This window comes from Erinaceus europaeus, chromosome 16, assembly GCF_950295315.1.
Source record: "Erinaceus europaeus chromosome 16, mEriEur2.1, whole genome shotgun sequence".
Taxonomy (NCBI): domain Eukaryota; kingdom Metazoa; phylum Chordata; class Mammalia; order Eulipotyphla; family Erinaceidae; genus Erinaceus; species Erinaceus europaeus.
This window is the reverse complement of record NC_080177.1, coordinates 78,484,230-78,508,609: the sequence shown is the minus strand read 5'-3', so window position 1 is coordinate 78,508,609 and position 24,380 is coordinate 78,484,230. Positions and strand designations below refer to the sequence as shown.

The 24,380-nt window shown below is 52.5% G+C and overlaps 1 protein-coding gene across 7 annotated transcripts in view; it reads left to right on the top strand.

Annotated features, from left to right (window-relative positions):
* Nucleotides 1-23,542, top strand: part of RGS6 (regulator of G protein signaling 6) — a 461,089-nt gene extending 437,547 nt beyond the window's left edge. For 3 of the 7 annotated variants that reach the window (XM_007528431.2, XM_007528430.2, XM_060175535.1), the window contains one exon: nt 23,184-23,542. In XM_007528431.2, the coding sequence (XP_007528493.2) occupies nt 23,184-23,234 (51 nt within the window). In that variant the 3' untranslated portion in view covers nt 23,235-23,542. Of the gene's footprint in view, nt 1-11,809; nt 11,877-23,183 lie in introns of all 7 variants that reach the window. The other 4 variants (XM_060175533.1, XM_060175532.1, XR_009545392.1 and 1 more) reach the window with 3 other exon arrangements.
* The last annotated feature ends 838 nt before the right edge of the window (nt 23,543-24,380 follow it).

The following is a 24,380-nucleotide window of genomic DNA, read 5'->3' as shown; positions in this document are numbered from 1 at the left end:
GAGGAAGGCCTGCCTCAGATTGGCACACACAGGAGAGTTTACAGAGATGCCAACAGGAGCTGCAGGAGAAAACTTCCCTGAGCTCCTGAGATGTTGTTGTTGTTGTTGTTGGCATCTATGTAAAACAGGTCAAGCAGAAAACATCTTTCTTTAAACTTCCCACTGTCCTTTCAGTGAACTTTACTAAGTGGTGCCTTTTTGGTTCCGCTGGTAGAGGTGAGCTAGGATCTGCTCTCATCTGCTGTCCCCTTTTACTTCAAGTGTCCTTGGGCTAAGACCACATCTCCACAGAATATGACTGTTTGAGGAAACAGCTGTAGGACAGTGGCAACTCTCAAAGTTATTGAGGGAAGAACCCAAGAAGCTGGCCTCAACCAGTGTTAAAATCAAATCGCATGAACCAATTAACCAACATCTCTTGTAATTTAAGACATTTTCTGGCTATTACATACACAAGTTCTCTCTCTCTCTCTCTCTCTCTCTCTCTCTCTCTCTCTCCCTCAATGGTTATGACTCGAGCTCGGTGCTGGCACTATAAATCTGCTGCTGGTGGCCACTTTTTCCTTTTTTTTTTTTTTTAATCGGATAGGACAGAGAGACATTGAGAGGAGTGAGGGAGCTAGAAACAGAGAAAGAAAGAGAGACACCTGCAGACCTGCTTCACTGCTTATGAAGCAACACCCCCCCCCCGCGCCGAGGTTGAGGGCAGGGTCTCAAAACCAGGTCCTTGCACTCAGTACTATGTGAGTTTAACTGGGTGCACCATTGCCCCACCCCATAAAGTACTTGATTTCTCTAAAATGTTTGTGTGAACATTGTAGCTGCTATTCACTACGAACTGCAAAACCCAATGTGAGTCTCAGCATTCTCATGGCACTGAGAAATCCCTGTGGAAAGATCACCCATGTCCTGAGCCCAGTAGTGGAGGGATGAGGGCGTGAACCTTGGCGACATGTGGACCAAGGATGTGAGACTAGCTGTCATTTAGGGCCAGTTGGTGCCAGGCAAGAAATACTGATCTGGGTGGTTTGCTCACTAGCCAGAGTCTTGTCCAGACTGAATCTGAATCCAAGGTGCTTCTCATCTTTTACTTTCTTGGTGAAGAAGGAACACTTGGAGAGGTTGAATCGGTCTTTCCAAGCTTCAAGCGGTATCGTGCCAGGGTGGGACTGATAATTACGTTGAGAGCCACAGATGCCTTCTCTTCTGCAAGATCCTGGGGAGGAGCTTAGCCTGGATCCTGGAAGTTGCTGAATCCATGCTAGTTTGGGTGCAGAAGAAGCCTTGCCGTTCCCAATAGAATCAGTGTTGCGGGGAGCCCCTTCCAGTGGACCCTTCATTCTGTGTCAGCTAGGACCTGAGTATACAAAGCAGACATCTGTGGAGACGCAGTGCACAAAAAGTAGTTTGGTGGAGTAGGGTCACAAGGGGCAGAACAGACCCTCCTTACTTGTCAGCAAACATTAAAAAAAAAAAAAAAAGAAGAGAGAGAGAAAGAAAGCAGGGCACAACCAGTGCATTTTGCACCTTTATCCACAACAGAATGCGGGATTTCCTCTGGCGGGAGAGTCCCACGGGCTTCCAGCTAGCCGAGGAGTACAGGCTGGAGTGCAGCCCTTAGCTGACCCACCTGGTGTGCTGAATGGCCTGCTCAGCTGTCCTAGTGGCTCTTGTCCAAGAAGCCTGAGTCTCAGAATGAACTGCCATAATCAGCAGTTTTTCCAGTGAGAAGGGGTGGGCTTCCCAACCCGGCCCTGATCCAGTAAATGGAGCCCACTCTCCCTAGTCCCACCTCCTGGGAAGTTTCCTCACATGGTGGCTGTAACATGTGAAAAGCCTCAGTAGGAGAGATCTGGCTCCCCCCTGCCTTCTGCCTTGACGTCATCTCCTCTTGAATGCTGCTGTCGCGAGTCCTGGCATCTCCGGCAGGGATACAAGGCAGCTTGTCTCAGGACCACTTCCTGCCCCCACTCCAGCCAGCCTACCATTCTCTGCAGTCTTTCTGGTCTTGTGGCGGCCAGAGGCAGTTGAGAGGACAAAGAAGCTAGAAGTGAAAGGCTGGTCCTCCCCTTGTGCTCCCCTCTTTTCCATTGGAGGGTTTACAGTTAGTGGTTTACAGTAAGTGTCATTCCTGACACATGGGTAAGATGGCTCATCCCACTATGACAGGTATCTGCCAAACACGCTACCTGCAGCCGAGCTCCCCCTCCTCAGTCAGACACCAGGACCTGAAAGCCCCCGCCACACACACACCACCTTGTGTCCTTTGCTTTGATGCAGTACGCCAGTCCAAGGTCTATTTTGTTTCCACTTTCTATTCTTGTTGCTCAGGTGTGCCCATACATGATATCATCCCATATCCATCCTTCTCTTTCTGGCTGATCTCACTTAACATGATTCCAGCAGTCTGGAGAACTCTCAGAAGGCTACAAATGGACCTACCTTATGACCTGCCAATTCCCTTCCTGGGGATAGATCCTAAGGCACCAAACACACCCATCCAAAGAGATCTGTGTACACCTGTGTTCATAGAAGCACAATTTATAATAGCCAAAACCTGGAAGCAACCCAGGTGTCCAACAGCAGAAGAATGCCTAAGTAGGTTGTGGTCCATATACACAGTAGAATACTACTCAGCTATGAAGAATGATGAAGTCCCCTTGCCCTCTCTTAGGTCTTCATTCCTTCAGGGTCTACTGCAAAAGGGGGAGCTCACTGGGAGCTGACTGCCATGGAGGACTGGGGGGGTGGGGTGTGTGGGATGAGGGTGAGAAGAAGCAAAGGCCAGCAGTTAAAGCTCAGCAGTAAGGAGGCTGTCCTGCTGGGAGGACAGTGGGGGCGGGGTTAGAGAACGCTCCCGCTCCTTCATGCTGGGCCAGGAGAGAACCATGGGCTGGCTGCAGCTGGGAGGAAACGTGGCCCGCCCGGGCAGTGCTGGCAGCAGCCTCCCTGCACCTGCTCAGCTGTGACCTTGGGCTCCTGAGAGGGGGTGGCCACTATGGATAACTGAACCAGTGCTGGGGTCCCAGAAGAGAGCAAGGACATGCGCCAGGTGCCCCAGCTCCCCAGAGAACATGGACATTCAGCTCAGTCAAGGTGCTCCTTGGAGTGGAACAGCAAGGGCCAGAAGCTGGGGGGGGGGGGGGGCTTGGCATGTCATGAGTGCCCTCTCTGCAGCAGGCATTCCTGTCCCGCCTGCCGGGGAATGTGGCCCAAAGTCAGATGGAGACTAGGAGCCAGCTGTCACCCACCTCCTGCCCCCTCTGCTCACTCACTCGCTGCCTTTCCTCCCTCCTCGGCCCACAGCCAAGGGGAGGCTGAGAGCTAAGAAGTCGGAGCTCACCGTCCCTCCCAGGTGGCTCTGCAGAAGGACAACCCCTCCCATCTGCAGAGAAGTCTGGAGGACTGAGGCTCCCCTGCAGACAGGCAGGAGGGAGGGCCTACCACCTGGTGTCCTCACCCACCTTGACACTGGCAGGCTCTCCTACCCCCATGAGTGCCATGGGCCAGACCAGAAGATTGCTCCAAAACTTGGACTCAGCAGAGCGCTCAGAGGACTCTGACCTCTAGCACAGGGCGACAGACTAGGATCCGTCACAGGGGGTTGGCTCTGGCCATGTGCAGCCCCTGGCCCCTTTGGGTCAAAGACTAGAGTGCCAGTCTGTCTCATCTCAGGAGCCTGAAATTCAGACTTAGCCAAGCCCAGCCTGCCTCAGCAGACTTGCATGGCCATCCTTGGGAGGAGGAGCATAGAAATTTGTCTGTCTGTCTTCAGCAAGGAGCACATCTGGGGCTCCTATTTCCAGTGTGTGACCTCAGGCCAGCCACTAGCTCTCTCTGAGCACTGGGGTCTTCCTTTGCACCATGGGAAGCCTTAGACCTTTGCTGCAGACTTGCCCAGCTGGGACAGTGTACTGCAAGTCTGTGCTTCTCCCTGTCCTGAGATAACCACATTGTGCGGACTGTCACTTAAAAGAGGAGCTGCCTTCCTGCTTGCGGCTGAGACCAAGAAATAAGGCAGGGAGGAGGTTCAGCAGTCACCGCAAACCCTCCTCTAGGGACCAGATGGTGAAACACACAGCAGTGCACACACATCACAGCAGGCAAAGACCTGTGTTCAAGCCCCAGGCCCCCACCTTCACCACAAGTGGGGAAGCCATGCTGCAGGTGTCTCTCTGTCTTTCTCCCTCTCTGTCTTCCCTTTCCTCTCTACTTGTCTCTGTCTCTATCCAAAGATATGAGGAAAGAAAAGAAAGGGGAAGAAAACTCTGCTTTTGAGGGTAAAGCCCTCCTGGGCTCAGGTCTATACTCCAGACAGGGTCAGTTACGTGCCCTGTCCCCCTTGCCAATCCCCGCCCTTCCAGGCTGGCATCCAGCTGGGTGTGTGTCCCCAGGCTGGGGGGCAAGGCCAGCTGCACAGGGCAGGCTCCTTGAGTGCTGGTGCCTGCCCGCACACTGTGGAGCTTGGGAGGGAGGGAGCCCCAGCATCGGGGCCTCAGAGTCACTCTGGAGAACATCTGCTACTGCAGTTTTTGGTTCCCTGGGGAGCTGAGCTCAGGACCAGCCTGTCACTGTCATCTTTCAGACATGGGCCCCATGTGGCTTTTTGAGCCAGTGGGATCCTGGTTATATCCTTGGCAGGTACAGTTACCCCCTGTCTCTATTCCCCTTTCCCCACCTCGAGCCCAAGTGTAGCTTAACAGAGCATGTTCAAGGGCAGGATTTGGTTGCTGGGAAATGAAAGTGTGAAAGGCTGTTTTACTTGTAAGCAAATTGTTTTATTTGTAAGCAAATAAGGAAATGTGAACTACTTGAATCAGCTGGACTGGCAGGATCCAGAAAAGACAGAGTGATTCTCTACTGTGTGTGTTGGGAGGGGGTGGGCTTTCCAATACTCTGGTTTGGGGTGATAGTTTTATTAGAAAGGGTCAGAAGTGACTTTTTGTTTTCAAAGATAGAGACAGAGACTCAGAGAGATAGTGAGAGCTAGAGCCAGGCTGTGGTGCACCTGGTTAAGTGCACACATCACAGTGCACAAGGACCCAGGTTCAAGCCCCTGGTCCCTACCTGCAGGGGGAAAGCTTCACAAGTGGTGAAGCAAGGCTGCAGGTGTCTGTCTCTCTCAACCTGTTTCTACCCAATAAATAAATAATATTGGAGAAATTATTTAGAGAGACAGAGCAGCCACAGGACCGAAGCTTCCATTAGTGCAACAAGGACAGGGTCAAGCCTGGCTGTGCACCTGGCCAAGTGGCTCACTACCCAAGTGAGCTATTCACCAGCTCAAGTGGCCTTTTTTTTTTTGGAGTAACTTGGCCCCGGACCCAACCATTTCTCTTGGAAGACAGAATCCTAAGCTGTTGCAAATGATAGTTCAACCTGGAAGCCAAGTAAACCTCCCGCCAAAGGTGTAGTCAAGGGGAAAAGAAAAAAAAAGTGACTCGGGCTCCCCTCCTCTGACTGGGCCGGGCCTCCCTCTTCTGCAGCCCAGACCCCATGGAGCCTAAGCCAAGCAGTGAAGAAAACTCAAACTCACCCAGGGCAGAAAGGCACAGCTGTGTGCTTACAGCCGCTGGCTCACATCCAGATCGCACCTCTGCCGGTCTCACCCAAGGAAGGCCTGGGGCACGTGCTGCGTGTGTACGCCAGACCTGAAGCTATTTGGGGGAGTTACCTACAGCCCTTCTCTGGAGCAGAACCTTCTCCCCCTGGCCCACTCCAGCGGACAGCCCTCACTATGGCTGGTGTGAATGTGAATTAACAGACTGAAACCAAGTGGGGTCAGGCTGCAGGGGTCAAGCCTTGGCTCTATCTTACTCAATATTCTATTTTGGTTTTGTCCTCCACCAGGAGCTCCACACCTACCTGACTCCACTACTCCTCGTAGAGATTTATTTTCCCCCTCTTACATTCTTTTTTTAAGACTTTGATAGAGACAGAGAGAAAGCATTCCCGGAGCACTAGGCTAAGCTCATATGGTACGCAGCGTAAGGACCTGCGCAAGGATCCCGGTTCGAGCCTCCAAGCTCCCTACTTGTGTGTGTGGGAGGTCACTTCACAAGTACTGAAGCAGGTCTTCAGGTATCTTTCTCTCTCCCTATCTCCCCCTCCCGTTTCAATTTCTGTCCTATCCAAAAAAAAAAAAAAAAAAGATTTGAAAAAATGGCCACCAGGAGCAGGCACTGTAGTGCAGGCACTGAGCCCCGAGAAATAGGGAGCTAGAGAAGGATAGAGAATAAGAGACATCTATGGACATCTACAACTCTTTTCACCACTCATAAAGCTTCTCCCCCTGCAGATGGGAACCGGGGGGCTGGAACCCGGGTCCTCTTGCATGGTAACATGTGTGTTCTACCAGCTACTTCACTGCTGGAATCCCAACATCCTGTTTGATGAGTGAAGACACAAGCTTGACCACCATATTCAGAAGTCTAGAGTCTCTGGCTTATAAACAAACTGTGGCCAGCACCTGCTGGCGGGGTGGGGGGGGGGGGTGTCAGTTGAGGTTGGAGGAGAAGGACCTGAATCAGATTCCTTGCTCTAGCTGCTGTAAGAAAGAGAAAGTCAGATGACAATAGATATTGTCAGTGCAAAGGGTGCAAGAACTGGCCCACAGTCAGCTTGCCTTTTGTTTGTGTGTGTGTTTGCTTATAAAGCCAATTGCTGTGTCTGCAGCTGAGCTCAGGGCAGTAGGGCTCTCTTCCCAGATGCCTGAAAGGAGGTCAGTGGGCAGAGGACACAGGCCCCTGGGGGCTCTGCTGGGGGCTGGGAGCACAGCTCGAGTGCCCTCAGGCTGAGCATGGCCCTGGTGGGCATGTGCCCAGAGCACCTGGGCTTTGTGTCACAGAAAGCTTGGCCTGTCATCGTCTGTCTACATCCAGAAACAGTGCTTTTTATTGACAGCGGGGGGGGGGGGGATTAAAAAACCACTCAAGCCATTTGTACTTTTCCCAGTGCCGCTTGCAGATTTCAGGTGGACAAGCTGACACCAAACACAGCTCATCCTGACGCAGAGCTAACAGTGCCCCCAGAACCCTGAGGCCAAGAGGGAACCACCCTGCCTGAGCCCCCTCCTCCCAGACCCACTCCTTCCTGGTCCTGCCTGAGGACAAAGCTTCACCCCAGCTCAGGGCCAGGGAAGGGCTCAGTGTCACATTCCCTGCCAGCTGTCCCCAGGACCAGCCTGACTGCAGATGCCACTCCCTCCCCTCTTGGACTTGGCCAGGGCTGCTTTCAGTTCATCAAGGGATTGTGTAATTATGGTGATTATAGCTGCTGACTTTTTCCACCCATCTTCAGCTTTCAATTTTTTTGAGGCCTCTCATTAAACATAGCAATAGCAGTAAGAGTTAGCAAAGTTTTCCTGAGACATTTTTAAAGAGAGGAAGCCCAGAGTTGAATGCTCAGTTTGCTCAGATAAACGTTCAAAACCCTGGGGGGGCCGGGTGGTGGCGCACCTAGTTAAGCACATATAAGTACTAAGTGCAAGGCTCCAGGTCCGAGCCTCCAGCTCCCCACCTGCAGGGGGGGACAGTTCACAAATGGTAAAGCAGATCTGGAGGTCTCTCTTTCTCTCACTCTCTCCCTCTCTGTCTCCTCCTTCTTCTCTCAATTTCTCTCAGTTCTATGCAATAAAAAGTGGAAAGGAAGAAAAATAAAAAATAAATAAGGGGCCATCACTGGGAATAGTGAATTCATAGTGCTGACGCCAAGCCCGAGTGATAACCCTGGAAGGAAGACCCTCAAAACCCTGCCAGTTGAGATTGGTGCCAGGCTGGACATGGGAGGAAAGAGAGAGATAGGGGACCTGGGATACCCACACTTTTTTCTAGGGTTAGAGCTCACCTTTACACCCTGCCCCCCACCCCGCTGATTTCCTTGGCTTTTGAACTCCCATGCCTTATGCACAGAGAGAGGCTGGCATGCAAGGAGAGGGGCCTGGCCTTTCCATCAGAGCAGATTTGAATTGGGAGGTGGAGGGAGTGGACCCAGTAAAAAACATAATCTTGTGGGGGCCGCACAGTAGCACAATGGGTTAAGTGCACATGGCACGAAGCTCAGGGACAAGCTCAAGGATCCGGGTTCGAGCCCCCGGCTCCCCACCTGCAGGGGGGTCGCTTCACAAGTGGTGAAGCAGGTCTGCAGATGTCTGTCTTTCTCTCCCCCTCTCTGTCTTCCCCTCCTTTCTCCATTTCTCTCTGTCCTATCCAACAACCACAACAATGGCAACAATAACAGTGAGGGCAACAATGACAGACAGGGCAACAAAATGGCCTCCAGGAGCAGTGGGTTTGTAGCGCACAGCACCGAGCCCCAACAATAACCCTGGAGGCAGGAGAAAAAAAAAACTAATCAGTAATCTTCAGCAAAAGTAACGTGTGGGGGGGGGCAATTTCTGCACTTCCCTGGATGATACTAGAAGGTTCCTGGGCACCTGTGATTCTAAGAATTTGAAGGAGCTCACTGCTGGCATTCGGGAGTGACCAGAAGCCAGCGGTCACACGCTTCATGGAGGCTTCCTTGGTGGTGAGAGTTCCACGGCCCATCACCTGCTGACCCGCAGTCACAGCTCTCCAGGCCTGTGACTCACTCGTGGAGCAATCCAGGAAGGAGATTCAAGATGGAGGGCGGGAGGTCGGCCACTACAGCCCTGCCTATCCTGGGGCAGCTTCCCGGCATCAGAGTCCCTACTTCTCTTCCCACCTTCTAGTATCATCCAGGGAAGTGCAGAAATTGCCCTCCCACACACACACACATTACTTTTGCTGAAGATTACTGGTTAGTTTTTTTTTCTCCTGCCTCCAGGGTTATTGTTGGGGCTCGGTGCTGTGCGCTACAAACCCACTGCTCCTGGAGGCCATTTTGTTGCCCTGTCTGTCATTGTTGCCCTCACTGTTATTGTTGCCATTGTTGTGGTTGTTGGATAGGACAGAGAGAAATGGAGAGAGGAGGGGAAGACAGAGAGGGGGAGAGAAAGACAGACACCTGCAGACCTGCTTCACCGCCTGTGTGGGGACAGGGCCGTCTGACCCCCACAGAGGTGTTTTGGAGACGTAATACCCCACCCCAAACACACTGCTCCTATGGTAGCCTGCCCTCAGCCAGCCAAACTGTCTTTTTTTTTTTTTCCATTGGGGGGATTAATGGCTTACAGTCAGCAAGTAAAATACAATAGTTTGTAGTGTGTAGTATTTCTCAGTTTCCATAATCTAACCCCCTCTAGGTCCTCCTCTGCCATCATGTTCCAGGATCCTAACACTACTCCCCTGACCCCTGGTCCACCACCACCACCACCACCCCGCCCCAGAGTCTTTTACTTTGGTGCAATACACCAACTCTGGTCAGAGTTCTGCTTTGTGTTTTCCTCTTTCTGATCTTATTTTTCAACTTCTGTCTGTCAGTGATCTCATCCCATATTCATATTTCTCTTTCTGGCTTATCTCACTTCACATGATTCCTTCAAGCTCCGTCCAAGATGAAGTGAAGAAGGTGAATTCACCATTTTTAATCGCTGAGTAATATTCCATTGTGTGTAAATGCCACAACTTACTCAGCCTCTCATCTGTTGTTGAACCCCTGGGTTGTGTCCAGGATTAGGATACAATGTGCTGCTATGAACTTGAACAGACTGTTTCTTAACCTCTTGGTGGTTGGCTCTCTGGTCCAAACCCAGGCACAGCCTCCCACCTCCCTACTGAAGGTGCCCTGCTGGCCCTGCCCCCTGAGAACAGCGTCTCTGCTGGCATATGGATGGGTGCGTGGAGTTAGAGGCTGGAGGCCCCAGGGGAATCCCATCTCTGCCCCTGGGATTGGCGCTAGGCCCCGGCCTGGCACATATTTGCTGACAGGGATGGCAGAGCCTTCTGGGTGAATGGAGGTGGCCTCTAAGTGAGACAGCAGCCCAGGGAGCGTCCCTGTATCTTCCTGTGTGCATCCCTGTCACCCTGGGAGCACGAGACCCGAGAGGGACGCTGGTTCTCCTTCAGCTCTCCCGCATAGCCAGGTGGTGGATGCAGCTCAAGAAGCCTCAGTCCCTGCTTCTGTAAGAGGAAGCTCAAAGCCAATAACTGGTTGGGAAGGGTGCAGCCGGGACCTAGCAGCATGTTCCTAGATATGTGCACAGCTCTTCACAGCCCTCTTGCCACCGTTACTGTATTGGGAATGGTTACGGTAGCAATTACCTTCCCCCGGCATACAGGTGTCCTGGGGAACATGCGTTCTGGCATGGTAAAGCAGTGTCTGTGTTCCCCCAGGTAGTTCCTGCCATTTCTGACCTCAAACTTAGTTCTTATTAACACGTTTAATTTTCAATACTCTGCTGCCAGGTAAGTGTCAGTGTTGTGATTCTGTAGTTGGAGGACAATGAGTATAAAGCACACTTATTAGCAGTGACTGGCTCATGGAACTAGTCAGTGGAGCACTGTTAGTTTTTTATTTTATTGTTATCAATTTTATTTATGTATTGGATAGAGGCAGAAATAAAGAGGGAAAAGGGGAGATACACACACACAGACAGACACAGACAGACACAGACAGACCTGCAGCACTGCTTCACCAGTTGTGAAGCTTCTCCCTGCAAGTGGGGACCAAGGACTTTAGCCTGGGCCCTTGCAGATTGTAGCATGTGTGCTCTGCCAGGCGTGCCACTGCCTGACCCTTGCTGTCGTCCTTGTTATTGGCCCCACGATTGTCGCTGGGACTTGTGCCTGCACAGTAAATCCATGGCTCCCAGTAGTCATCTTTTCCTTTCTTTTGACTTGATAGGACAAAGGGAAATTGAGAGGGGAGGGTGTGATGAAAGGGAGAGAGACAGAGAGACACCTGCAGCCCTGCTTCATCACTGAAGTTTCCTCCTTGTAATGGGATCCCAGGGCTTGAACCTGGGTTCTTTCGCATGCTAATGTGTTCACTCAACCCTCTGCACAGCTACCTGACCCCGACCAGGCTTCCTTTTTGAAAGAAGTGACTCCTCTGCTTTCCCCTGGAATGGCAGGGCCGCCATGCCCAGCAGCCCTGTGGAGCTTGGGGTGGGGGTGGGGCACGGAGGAAACTGGCATAGTTGTCAGGATCTGGGACTTGCCACGCTGCCGATGAGATGCAGAACCTGAGATGCCTCCCACTTCCAGACCCAGGTCCAGCTCCCCGTGAGAAGAGTGTGCACTCTGGCCGTCCAGATGCAGCAGTGCTCTCTGCATGGCAGACATCTCATTCCCAGAAACGCGGCCTGCCTGCAGCCACCCTGAACCATATAAGCCTTGCCCAGCCCATCAGCACTCGCCTTCCCTCTTCCCCCCAGATAAGCAGAGGCTCCTGTTAAAACCACGCTGCAGGGCAGGGTTGTTGGAGGTGTCAGAAGCAAGCAAGGCAATGCTTTGAAACCTCTCCTAAGCCAGGCTCCTAAGCCAGGCTCCTGGGGTGCACACTCCCCCTGCTTGCAGTATAGACAGGGCTGGAGCCAGGAGGCCATCATTATGAATGGCTCTTTCCAGGGCAAGAGTCAGCATCTGTGGGTCTTAAGGTGAGCGCTAGAAGCTGGCAGTGTCTGCCCAAGGTGGGCCCCAGGTTGTTTATGCACGTTGCATGAGAGGCTTCTGCAGGCGCCCCCGTGCAGATGCACACCTGAGTGCATGCGCAGCTGCGGCCGCATGTGCTTACCTGCGCGTGTTCAGTGTATGGACGCTGCGGCCCTGCCTGGCCGCCGGTGCATGAGCTGCTCGCCCACTGCGCGTGTGTGGGCAGGGGCTTCCCCCCCCAGAGCTATAGGTCTTCCTGATTGCGACTGGATAAGTTATTCTTCACAATTGCCTAGTGCTGCTGGCGCAGAGTCAGAATGGCTGCTGCATTTCACCCCCGAGGCGGCTTCCTTCCAGCAGTGGGTGAGTGACCCCAGCGCCGTCCACACTCGCTAACCACCTCCAGGATCCCTCTGAAACAGAAGGGATGCGAGGGAGAGGACCTCACGGTGCAAGGCCTCCTCTCCACCCACTACTCACTCCTGTTCTCACATCCTGGTACCCTGGACAGTCAGTGGCACCCAATTTTGATACCTCCTCCCACCCCTTTCCCGCCCTTCTCTTTCCTTTCCTTTCTTTTTCTTTCTTTCTTTCTTTTTTTTCCTTGCCCATGGTTTTTGCTTCCTAAGACACAAGGAACTGAAGGATCCAGGAATGGTGCTGCAACAGCCCCTTGGTCCCCAGGCAGTGTGCAAACACAGCGTTTAGGAGCCGAGGGATTGACTCACTTCTCCTGGCCCCTAGCTGAACAGGGCAGCCTTGCCAGGACCAGTGAGGCTGCTATTAAATCCGCCAGCTGAGTCCAGGGCTTTATCTCCCAGTCACAATGTTCATCCTCCTTCCTCTGCAGCCCAGGGCCAAGTCTTGCAGGAAACTCAGAAACCTCACTTGTCTAAGCACTATCTCCACAGGGTACAAAGCTGGCCAAGCACCTATCCAGCCTCTGCCCCATGGGGCTGAAATCCTTTCTGCTGAAGGATAAAGGGTCTGTAGGGAAGTAAGACAGTTGCCCGTGGCTAGGAATGTCACTCATCATCTTTCTATCTAGAGAACTCTTTAAAATGTGGATTAACCTGCCCCCCCCCCCCCACCATCCTTTTTCTGGCTAGAAATCCCTGTCTGCTGGGCTGATTTCCCAGTGGTTAGGAGGGAAAGAAATGAACCAGCCTTCTTCTCAGAAGCCTTTTGGGTTCAGGCTGAAATGCTGCTTAGCCAGCAGTTGGGGGTAAGTGTGAGGGAGAGGATGATGCCCTCTGGAGGGTGAGAGTCCGAGTGGGTTCCTGAAAGAACCGCACTGTGCCAAGCAAGGGGTTCCTTTGTTGTCTCACCTGCTACCTTCAGAACTACCCTCCCATCCCCACCCCCACCCCACCCTCCAGAGCCAGAGCCACCAATCACTTAGACTTCCTGGTTGCAAACAAATAGCATCTAGTTGTTGCCAATAGCAACACTGCCTGTTTCTTTGAGTCTCTCACCCTCTGCCTAACTCTGGGGGAACCAGAGCCAAGAGGTCAAAATATATGAGGCACATTATGGACCACCATGTGAGGGGCCTGAGTAAGCAGAATATTAGCCTCCACTATCCTTTGAGGCTGCCAAGAACTTGCTGGGCACTAGGATGAGCAAAAGGGCTGCTCAGCCAGAACAGGGGGAAGGGGAGCAAAAATAAGAAATAAAAATAAGAGGGTGTTTCCCCTTCACTGGGAGGGAAGTGCACATGCATATGCCATGGGTGGGGGCAGGGGACTCTGGGCCTTCTGCCACAGCTGTTGAGCCCTGTCACTCTCAGTCTGCTTGCCCAGCTCATGCTTGTCTGCATATCTGAGGGACAATGGTGGTGGCTTCCTAGCACCCATCCAAACTAGCAGAGGCTGGCTTTTTTTTTTTTTTTGTCTCCAGGGTTATCGCCGGGGCTCAGTGCTGGCACTATGAATCCACTGCTCCTGGCAGCCATTTTTTCCATCTTACTGGAGAGGAAAGAAAGAAATTGAGAGAGGAAGGGGAGCTAGAAAGGAGAGAGAAAGAGAGAGACCTGCGGACCTGCGTTGCCACTTGTGAAGTGCCCCTGCTGCAGGTGGGGAGCAGGGGTTCGAACCCAGAGCCTTGTGTGGGTCCTTGTACTTTGTACTATGTGTGCTTAGCCAGGTGCGCTGCCGCCCAGCCCCCAGAGCTCTATAGGTAGTGAGAACGATGACAACAGAAGTCAGAAGACCCTGGAGGCTGATCTAAAGAGGGCTGTCCCCAGCCTGGCAGGACACCCCAATTTATACACTTTAGAAACCCCAATTTAGTAGCTGGGAGGTTGTACAGTGAACTAAGTGTTGGAACCTCAGGCATGAGGTCCTGAGTTTGAGCCCCAGCATCAGCTGTTCCAGACTATGCCTCCTTTCTTTCTCTTTCCTCCTTCCCCTCTTCTTCATTCTCCCCTTTCCTCCCTCCTCTCTCATAAATAAATAAATTAATGTTTGTAATTAAAAAAATAAGCCCTAATTTAGACCTTTTAGACACCTCAATTTATTGTATTTACTCCCCCACCCCAGAGCACTGCTCAGCTCCGGCTTATGGTGGTTTGGGGGATTGAACCTGGGACTTTGGAGCCTCATACACGAGAGTCTCTGTACATAACCATTATGCTATCTACCCCGGATGCCTCAATTTAAACAGTCTGGACACTGGGCTGTCCCCCCACCTGAATGGGACACCCCAGTTAAATCATCCGGTTTTAATTGATGCTGGTCTAGTTGGAGGGAGGCAGCTCTCCCCACTGTCTTCAGGAAGGTCAACATCTCACCTGCTTCACTGCTCCCTGTGGAGGCCTTCAGAGGCCTGGGCTCTGATAGCACAAGGCTGCAGGCAGAAGCACTGGCTTCACTTCACCTTCCCAGAAGCCACTGCCTGAAATCCACAGGCACCAAGCAGTGGTGACCTGTGCCCTAGTTTAGTGCAGTAGCCAAAGGGCTCAGTTTGCCAGACCTGCCAGCCAGAGGGGCCCCACCCCTCCCTCAGCAATCACAGCGAGTGTGGGACCAGGTCCCTCAGGCAGAGTAGGAGTGCCTGAGATGGCCCCAAGGGTGCCCAGCAGCTGAAGTGTCTTCCTCATGGGAGCTGAGAATGACACTGTGCCACCCAGAGAGGCTGCCTGGTAGGGTGCACATAGAATCGTCCTTAATCCCCAAGAATTACCACCAGCCTCCTTCAACGTGGTGGCCACACACAAAATGGAAGGTGGTATGGGTCAGAAAGCCAAGTTACAGGGCCTTCCTTTTAGGCTGGTAGAGCCATTTCCTGGCCTGTCTAGGGCTGGGGCAGGTGAGTAATGTCTGGTGTGGGCAATAGTACAGTGTCTGCCCAGTGCCCAGGGTGCTAGAGCCACAAGGGCTACTCGGCAGCCAGTCACCAGGAAGTGGTTCATACATGCCCTAGGCACTGAGCCTGTGTCCCTGGTCATGGCGTTCTTCCTACCCTGTCAGCATCAAGGGCATGACTATCAAAGGGTAGCCTTCTTGGCCAAGGAGTTGCAGGTGATAGTCACATCATCCCGTTGGGCAGAAATAAACCCTTTTTAATGTTTGGTTGTATTTATTTTGGATAGAGACAGAGAGAAGTTGGGAGGAAAGAGGGAGATATGGACACACACACACACAACTGCAGCATTGCTTCATTGCTTGTGAAGCTCTCTCCCTGCAGGTAGGGACCAGGGGCTTGAACCTGGGTCCTTGTGCACTGTTATGTTTGCACTCAACCAGGTGTGCCCCTGCCCAGCCCCAGGAATAAGCAATTTAAAGATGAAAGCCCCTTGGAGATGGGGGCAGTTGGGTAAGTAGGTCCCTTCACATCTAGTTCATATAAAGAGGGCAAGAAGCCCATGTTTTCTAAATTCATATATGTGAGGTGCTGAGAAGGCACAGTGGGAAGGCACAGGCCGTGTGTGCGTGTGTATGCGTGTGCGCGTGTGTGTGCGTGTGTGTGTGTGTGTGTGTGTGTGTGTGTGTGTGTGTCTCCATAGCTCCCTCTTCCTTCCCTCTCAATTTCTCTCCTCTATACAAAATGGGGGGGGGGGGCGGGCTGGCAAAATAGCTCACTTGGATAGCATGCTGTTTGGCCATGTGCACAGCCCAGGTTTGAGCCCGGCCCCCATCTCACTGAAGGAAACTGGTGTTGTGGTCTCTTTTACTCTCTTTGCTTCTCGACCTCTCTGTCTCTATCTTAAAATCAAAAACTGGTGGGATGGGATGCTATTTGCCTGGCAGAGTTTAGGACTGGAGAGACTCATGGGGTGAGAGGAAGATCTATACTTACAGCAGACCAGCTCCCCCAAAGTCAGGTCACCCCTCATCTCCCCCTATGCTACATCGTGAGGCAAGAAGAGCTTCACTGCTCATGAAGCTTCCTCCCCACAGGTTGGGGGCAGTGGTGCACCCGGTTAAGCACACACTATAAGTGCTACATGCAAGGACACACACAAGGATCTGGGTTCAAGGCCCCCGACTCCCCATCTGCAGGAGGGCTACTTCACAAGAGGTGAAGTAGGTCTGCAGGTGTCTCTCTTTCTCTCTCCATCTCCCCCTCCTCTCTCAATTTCTTTCTGTTCCATCCAAGGAAATGGAAAAAATGACCGCCAGGAGCAGTGGATTCATAGTGCAGGCATCTAGAGCCACGGGTAACCCTGGAGGCAAAAAGAAGGGGGTGGGGGGCGGGGAACGGGAAAGGAAGGAGATGGTACTGAATTCTGCCTACTCCCTTTTGAACTCGGTCCTTCTACTTTGCTGGGTGGAGAAGAAGCCCCAGAGCATGGGCTCCCAGACATATTAGCCGCTGAAGGCAGGTGGTTAGGCAGGAACTTGGCTCTTCTCTAGAGGCTGAACTCCAGGATCAGTTTCTTCACTTCTCTTCCTGCCTCTCAGTCAGACTTCTGACTGCGACCAGTGTCCACTCAGGTGACCTCCAGTCTCATGGCAAGGACAGCTCAAGTAGGGGACCTCGCCCTCCTTGCCTGACGATGGCACTTGGTGAGGCCTGTTCAAGATAACACCATTTTTAAAAATATTTATTTATTTTCCCTTTTGTTGCCCTTGTTGTTTTTCATTGTTGTTGTAGTTATTGTTGTTGTTATTGATGTCGTTGTTGCATAGGACAGAGAGAAATGGAGAGAGGAGGGGAAGACAGAGAGGGGGAGAGAAAGACAGACACCTGCAGACCTGCTTCACTGCTTATGAAGCGACTCCCCTGCAGGTGGGGAGCCGGGGGCTCGAACCGGGATCCTTATGCTGGTCCTTGTGTTTTTTTTTATTAGCAGGATGAGAAATGCCTGGATGTCACCAGATGGCAAGTACTGAGGGGTGCGTATTTCCAAAACAGTGCCCCAAATTAGTTCCATCACAAGCCCCAGCTCCCTTGAGGAGTTCCTGGGGTTTCTTTCATCAGATTTAGCCCCAGAGCAAAGGGATCCCAGCAGTGAAAATAAAATAAAGAAGTTTCAGAGCATAGATGTGATAGCTAGAACTTCTTTTCTTTTTTTATATTTATTTATTTTATTTATTCTTTTGTTGCCCTTGTTGTTTTTTTATTGTTGTAGTTATTATTGTTGTTGTTTTTGGATAGGACAGAGAGAAATGGAGAGAGGAGGGGAAGACAGAGAGGGGGAGAGAAAGACAGACACCTGCAGACCTGCTTCACTGCCTGTGAAGTGACTCCCCTGCAGGTGGGGAGCTGGGGGCTCAAACCGGGACTCTTAGGCCGGTCCTTGTGCTTTGCACCAAGTGCGCTTAACCTGCTTTGCTACCACCCGACTCCTTTCTTTTCTTTTTTGTAACGCTCAATTTTTTTTTCTCCAGTTGAGGGGCTTCATGCCAGTACTATGAATCCACTGCTTCTGGAGATCTTTCATTTCATTCAATAGGACAGAGAGAAATTGAGGGAGGAGGGGGTGATGGAGAGGGAGAGAGACAGAGAGACACCTACAAACCTGCTCCACTGCCTGTGAAGCTTCCCTCTGCAGGTGGGGAGCCAGGGGCTCGAACCCAGGACCTTATGTATATCCTTGCATCTCATACTATGTACACTCAACCGGGTGCACCACCACCTGGCCCCCTAACACTCTATTTTTTAAAAAATATTTTTATTTATTTACTATTGGATAGCGACAGAGAGAAATTGAGAGGGAGAGGAAATAGAGAAAGAGACAGAGACACCTGCAGCCCTGCTTCACCACTGGTGAAGTGTCCCAGCTGGCCCTGTAGGACTGTTTTTCTGATCCTTTTTGAAGTAAACTATGTTTGGCAGAATGAGCAGATAAGAAACACATGGCTCAATAAACTTGACAAATGAATGCAGCAGCTTACACCACAGCCGTCACCTGAGAAAGCCCCTCATGCCCCCTTGCTGATCATTTTCTCCCTCTCCCCAGAGAGAGCCAAGCTTGATTCCTAGGCCTGTAGCAGCTGGGATTGTGGGATCTCTAACTTTTTTTTCTTTGCTACCAGGGTTACAATCGGGGCTCATTGCCTATTCTACTGTTCCCTGTGACCATTTTTCCCTCTTTAATTTATAGAACAGAGAAACTGAGAGAAAAAGAGGAGATGGGAGGGAGAGAGAGAGAGAGAGAGAGAGAGAGAGAGAGAGACCTGCAGCTCTGCTTCACCACGTGTGAAGCTTCCCCCTGCAGGTGGGGACCAGAGGTGGGAACCTAGATCCTTGCACTTGGTAATATGTGCACTCAACGAGGCGTGCTACTGCCCAGTCCCCATAACTTTGCCTTTAGATCATCTGAGCAAATCAGGCAGTCTTGGCAGCAACTCAATGCCATTACTCCCATAGCTTTGGAAAGGGTCCTTCCTGAGCCCCCCCAGCCTTGGTTCTGTACTGTCCCTGGAGTTCTCGCTGACCTTTAGGCTACTCTGAGCCACAGACCTTTCCCAGCTGAGTATAGTAAGGGCCCCCAGGTAAGTGAGGACCAGAGCTCCTGGTGACCGGATCCTGCATGTTTTGTCAGCTACCATCTGAGAGTGCAATGCCCAGAGCCCCAGCATGTCAAGCATGCTGGCTTCCCTAAAGTGTTACACAAAGGGAGCTATTCGAAACAAAGGAGGGTGGGGAGATAGCACAGTGGTTATATACAAAGACTTTCATGTCTGACTGAGGCTCTGAGCTCCCAGGTTCAATCCCCAACACCACCATAAACTAGAGCCAAGCAGGGCTCTGGTAAATAATAATAATAATAATGATAATAGCAACAAAGGGGTTTGTGAATACGTTCTTCTGGACTCCTGATCATCAAAATGACCACAAGGCTGAAAAGAGACAGAGTGGAGGGTGGGGCTTGAATGTGTAGAGGTGATTGTGAGCCCAGCACTGAGCCCGTAGTCCCAGATGTCAGCAGCTATTGGGTAAAACTTCATGGTACGTCTCCAAGGAGAAAAATCACTTTGTCTGTATGCGAAAGCTCTGGTGTCTTGGGAATGTTACCTTCTGCAGTGTCTCTGTCCTTAATCACTGTATATTCTTCTCACCTGGACAAAGGCTGCCTGCTGATAGCATTTTCAACCACCCTCAGCTGCCGGACTCAGTGACGCCAAGGCCTCAGGGCCTCAGGGCCTCGGGCTACTGACTGTAGTTTCCTGGGCCCGTAATACCATCGCAGCTGACCGGGACTAGGGCACCGCACATACTCTCTTTCCAAAAGACTGCTTTTCCTGGAGCTATGCAAGATGCCAGGCAGGAACAGAATTACCAGCCTCCCTCCAGAACATCCAAATAGGAGGCTGATCTGGAGAAGTGAGGACATGGGAACAAATTGGGGTGGGGGGTTGTGGGTAGGGGGCAGGAGCAGGGGAGAGTCTTCTCTCTGGGCAGAGCCAGAAGCTCAGGAGCCCTCAGCAAGCCCCTCCCAGCAGACTAGAGGAGAGCTCATCTCTGAACATGTCACCTCTGCTGACAGACTTCACTTTGATCCTGGGGACTACAGGAGCCCAGGCTCTTCAGAAGGGCTGCAGCTGCTGAGCCAGTGGGATTCCAGGATACCCTCCCCAAAGCCCAAGGCCAGGCATCTAGCCATGCCCAGGTCCTTCCACCCACACACGGGAGGTCACTGCATGGCCCGCAGGTTGAGGTGGGGCTAAGCCACCTCCCCCACCAGTCTGAACCCCTGAAACATCCCTCAGTGGCAGGCCTGGCATTTGGTAAACAAGGGAGCACAGGGATGGGCAGAGAGAGACAGAAATGCCAAGGAGCACCACTTGGATGGCTGAGAGATCCAGAACCTTCTCAAGGCGAGTTCTCCAGGCATCTCCCTGCACCCAGCCCCACCCCCCACCAGCATCCAGTCCTGAAAAATGGAAGCAGCTTGGAGGAAGCGGGGAGTTGGGGAGGGCCAGGCATCAGTGGGCTGGTCATAGGGCCTGGGAGTCAGAGCTGCGTGGAGGAGCTCCAGGATTTAGGCAGGAAGAGATTAATTAGTGCCTCCAAGCCCAGCTTCCTCTGTTGCATAGAACAGGGAGGGGCAGAGAGGGGTGGCCTCAGGGCCAAATTCACAGCAAACAAATAGACACACAGTCTTCCAGAAAGAGACTCTCCAGCCTTCCTCCAACCGCACGCAGCCCCCTCTCTAGCCCAAATGACCTCACTAATGAGGCTGCAGCCGTAATGAGGGCGCAGATGCCTGGTCAACCTCACCTTCTTTGTCTCAGGGCTTTTGACATATTCAGCTGACAAGGGACCACGCTTCAGAAGCCTTCATGGTTTCCTTTTTTCTTTTCTTTCTTTTTGTTTCCTTTTTTTTTTTCTTTGCCCACATCACTAGCTAAATCAGAGCCCCCCACATGCCACATACAGCAAGCCCGGAGCATATATATTTAGGTACAAACTCCTGTGTCTTGCATGGCCCCAGTGGAGGAGGGCTGCTGGGCGGGAGCGGCCATGTTTGGTGTGTGGCCCCCACAGAGATGAATGGCTCCCGATAGAAAGCAGGATGTCTCGGTGCCTTTTGTGGGCACGGGGCTGGGCTCAGGGGGCAGGTCTGCTAGAGCTCTCCAACCAGGAGGTCCTGGACTCATTTGGCTCCATGTTTCCCCAGAAAGGACCTCACAGGCAGGCGCGGCCCTGCACTTCCTGCCCGCAGGCCTGCACAGAGAAAGCACATTCCCAGGTCAACCAACGGGCAGTGCCTGGAGCTCCATCAAAAAAAAAAAAAAAAAAACGGCAGCTGAGAGGAGTGGCTGGCGGCTGTGTGTGCCCACCTTAGAGTCTGGGGCTGGGGGAGCCAGCAGGGGGTCTTTTAAGGTCAGCCTCTGCCACCTGCAGGCCGCAGCCACACGTCATCTTCTCCACACTGAGAAGTCAGTAGTCACCCTGTGTTTAGTGATTTGCAAAGACTGGCACCCTTACTCTCTAGGATTAAAAAATAAAAGAGGAAATCTGATTAGAAAATCCTTAGCCCGGTGCAGAGAGATTCTGCTGCAGGCTCTGGTTAGTGTGTTTGAAGACTCAGATAAGGATACCGATGGAGAGGTAGGTGTGTGTGTGTGTGTGTGTGTGTGTGTGTGTGTGTGTGTGTGTGTGTGTTTAAGATAGGAGAGAGGAAAGGAAGAAAAAAAAATCTCAGGAGGGAAGAGGGGGAGTGGAAGAAGAAAAAGGGACAAGAGTAAGGCGAGGTAGATACAGGCTTACCAACCTGGCGAGAGGGCAAGGCTGTTTCTGGACAGGCTCCCACCAGGCCGTGGGTGTTTGCTGTGGTGCACTGGCCCTGTCTGTCTGTGGACTGTTGGGCCAGATGACACAAGGTTGGGCATCCGGCAAGCACACAGCCCATGCCGCTGGCTCACGAGCTATACCGTTACCCATCAATTCATCAGTCAGCAGGTTTATTGAGTAGCCTACCAGGCTCCACAAACAGGATCAATTCTTTTTAATTACATCACGCTTCCAGGCAGCCAAGCCTGGTCAACACCACGAGCCCTCACCCCCCACTTGGACATGCTCACTAAGAGTCACTGCTGGTCCCTGCAAACCCCCCCCACCCCACCCCCACCCCCACCCCCATCACCCACAACCGCCACCGCCTGGCCTGGCTCCAGCAGCCGGCAGTCACATGCCGCCCTCCGCACAAGGTGAAGGTGTCACTGCCCCGCTGTCAGTAACGGCTGGGTTCCTGGCGTCTGTTCAGACCTGGTGATCAATCTGCTTGGGGTCCGGCCACACTCTCCCCTGGGTCTCTGCCTGACATGGTACATTTTCAGGCACGGGAGGCAGCCTCACACACCCCATCACCTCCTCCGCACCCCAGTTCCAAATCAAAGACTCCTCAGCCTTCGGCCAGTGAGCCTCTGGCCTTTCCATGCCTCTCGCTCCACTCCCTTCTTAGTTTCAGTTTTCATTTTTTGGTTTTTATTTTTTTTCCCGAATTTTCACATGAATTGTAAAGGAATAGCTTGTGAACTCGTCAGTGGGATGTCAGCAAACCTCGTCTGTGGGTACCAGAGGTGAAGCCAAGAGACAGGGGAGGGAGCCACAGTCTGGCCCTGGGTCCTAGAGGGGCCTCTGGCCACCAGCACAGGCACTGAGCCCAGAACATGCCCCACTGTGTCTTCAAGAGGATCCCCAAACCTTTGTGTCTCCTCTGAGGAGAAGGTGACCCTGCATGTCAAACAGGGTTCTGAGGAGAGCTTCCAACTTACTGGTCTGTCTGTGTCTAATCACCCAGATCCTGAACCCCTCTCCATCTGGGCTGAACCACCCTTGCCGCTCCCTCCCACCCCACTCCTGCCCCTCACTTGACTAAAATCAAGGGCAGGGGCAACCCGTGGGCATTAAGAGATGGTCTCCCTGCAGGCTCAGAGGCCTGGTCTGGTGTGTGTGTGTGTGGGGGGAGCATGGGGGGTGCTAAGTAAAATCTCCACACCCCAAAGAGAGTACCAGCCACACACCCTGACCCATCACCTGCTCCAGAGTCCTGCTTTCTCCAGGGCTCTGCAGTTAAGCTGGCTGAGCCCAGAGGCCCAGTGGGGCATTGAGCTGGGGCACTGAGCTAAACTATGTGGCCTCCATGACACCTGCAATAATTAATCTGCCTGTCTGGCTCTCTGTCCTGTCTGTGTCTGTGTGTGTGTGTGTGTGTGTGTGTGTGGTGTGTCTGTGTCTCTGTGTGTGTTGTGTGTCTTTGTGTGTGTCGTGTGTCTGTCTGTGGTGTGTGTGTGGTGTGTGTGTGTATGTCTGTGTCTCTGTGTGTGGTGTGTGCCTGTGTGTGTGTGGTGTGTGTCTGTGGTGTGTATGGGTGTGTGTGGGTATGTATGTCTGTGTCTCTGTGTGTGGTGTGTGTGTGTGTGTGTGTGTGGTGTGTCTGTCTGTGGTGTGTATGGGTGTGTATGTCTGTGTCTCTGTCTGTGGTGTGTGTGCTGTGTTGTCTTTGTGTGGTGTATGTCTGTGTGTGCGGTATCTGTGTGTGTGGTGTGGTGTGGTGTGGTGTGGTGTGTGGTATGCTGTGGTGTCTGTTCATGTATGATGTGTGTGTGTGTGTGTGTGTGTGAACTCATGTCTGTGTGTCTCTCTGTGTGTGTACCCGTATGTGTGTGTACCTATGTGTGTGTGTGTGAACCTGTGTCTGTGTCTCTCTCTGTGTGTACCCGTGTGTGTGTGTGTGTGTGTGTGTGTGTGCCTCTCTGTCACCTGTTTCTGCAGGGAAAGTCGCTGGCGGGCAAGCGCCTCACCGGCCTGATGCAGTCCTCCTGACAGTCCCCAGCGCAGGGCCCGGGCCCCAGGACCTCACTGGCAGGCGGCGGCGTTCCACTTCCGCGGACAGAGTTTCCCTGCGGGGAGATCTGGTTACTGTGAAAGAGAAGGAATGAGGGGCCTCGGTGGGGAGACATGGTGGATGAGCAGGGAGACCGTGAAGGAGAAAGTCCACAGAGCCTGGAGTCGGCCCGACAGAGGCCCCTGTTTACAGCCCTCTTCCATGCACAGTCCTGCTCCAGCACCCCGTCCTCGTCCTCTGGTCCTCTGAGAGGCCCTTGTTCCTGACTCGCCTGGTGGAGAAGGCCTCCTGGAGCCTCAGTGTAACAGTCACCTGAGATCAAATTATCATCCACCCCTCAACTGTCTGGGGGAGTCACAGACCTCCCAGCAATTCCAGAGGGACCAGTAGCCCCGGGCACATCAGTATTAAGTCCCCATCCTGTTATCTCTCTGGTGAAACCCCATAGTCACAGCCACTGTGCGCCCCATCTCTGTGGCCACCCCGGTATACAGGCCTGCCCCCCCCCCCCGGTTTCATCAGCAGCATTGAGTGACACACACCCTGCCCCCTCCCCAGCTCCCTTAGTATCTGCTCTCTGGCCCTGACGGATGTCTCAGGCACCAATACCAGGGGAAGCGTCAGTGCACCTTAAAGATCTTGTCGGTTAGCCAACCACTCAGATAACCGTCTTTCAAAAAAAAGAAGAAAGAAAAAAAGATTTTTTTTTTTGTTTCTGAGTTTATCCCGTTGCTGTCCACCTTGCTCCTTGGCTTGTCCCCTTGTGTGTTTTTACACAGAATAAATACATCTGTGAGCTCAGGGCCCATGGGGCCTCTCCCCTCCAGCAGCCCCAGGTGGAGGAGGGAGGTTTGGTAGCCTTCTGGGGAGTCTGGTGGCCAGGTACTTGCTGGGTCAGATCTCAGTAGTGTCCTGAAGTTGGACAGAATTGACCACAGAGCAGCTGGGCCAGGTCTACATGGTTCTCTGGGCAACCCAGCAAGACCCCCCACACACACACATACACCGCTCCACAAAACAATTCTGGACATCATCATGCAAAAAAGCAGACAGAAAGAGACCTGCAAGAGCCCCTCACATAGCCTGCGTGTTTGTCAAATGGCTTGAATGGCCAACCCTCAGGG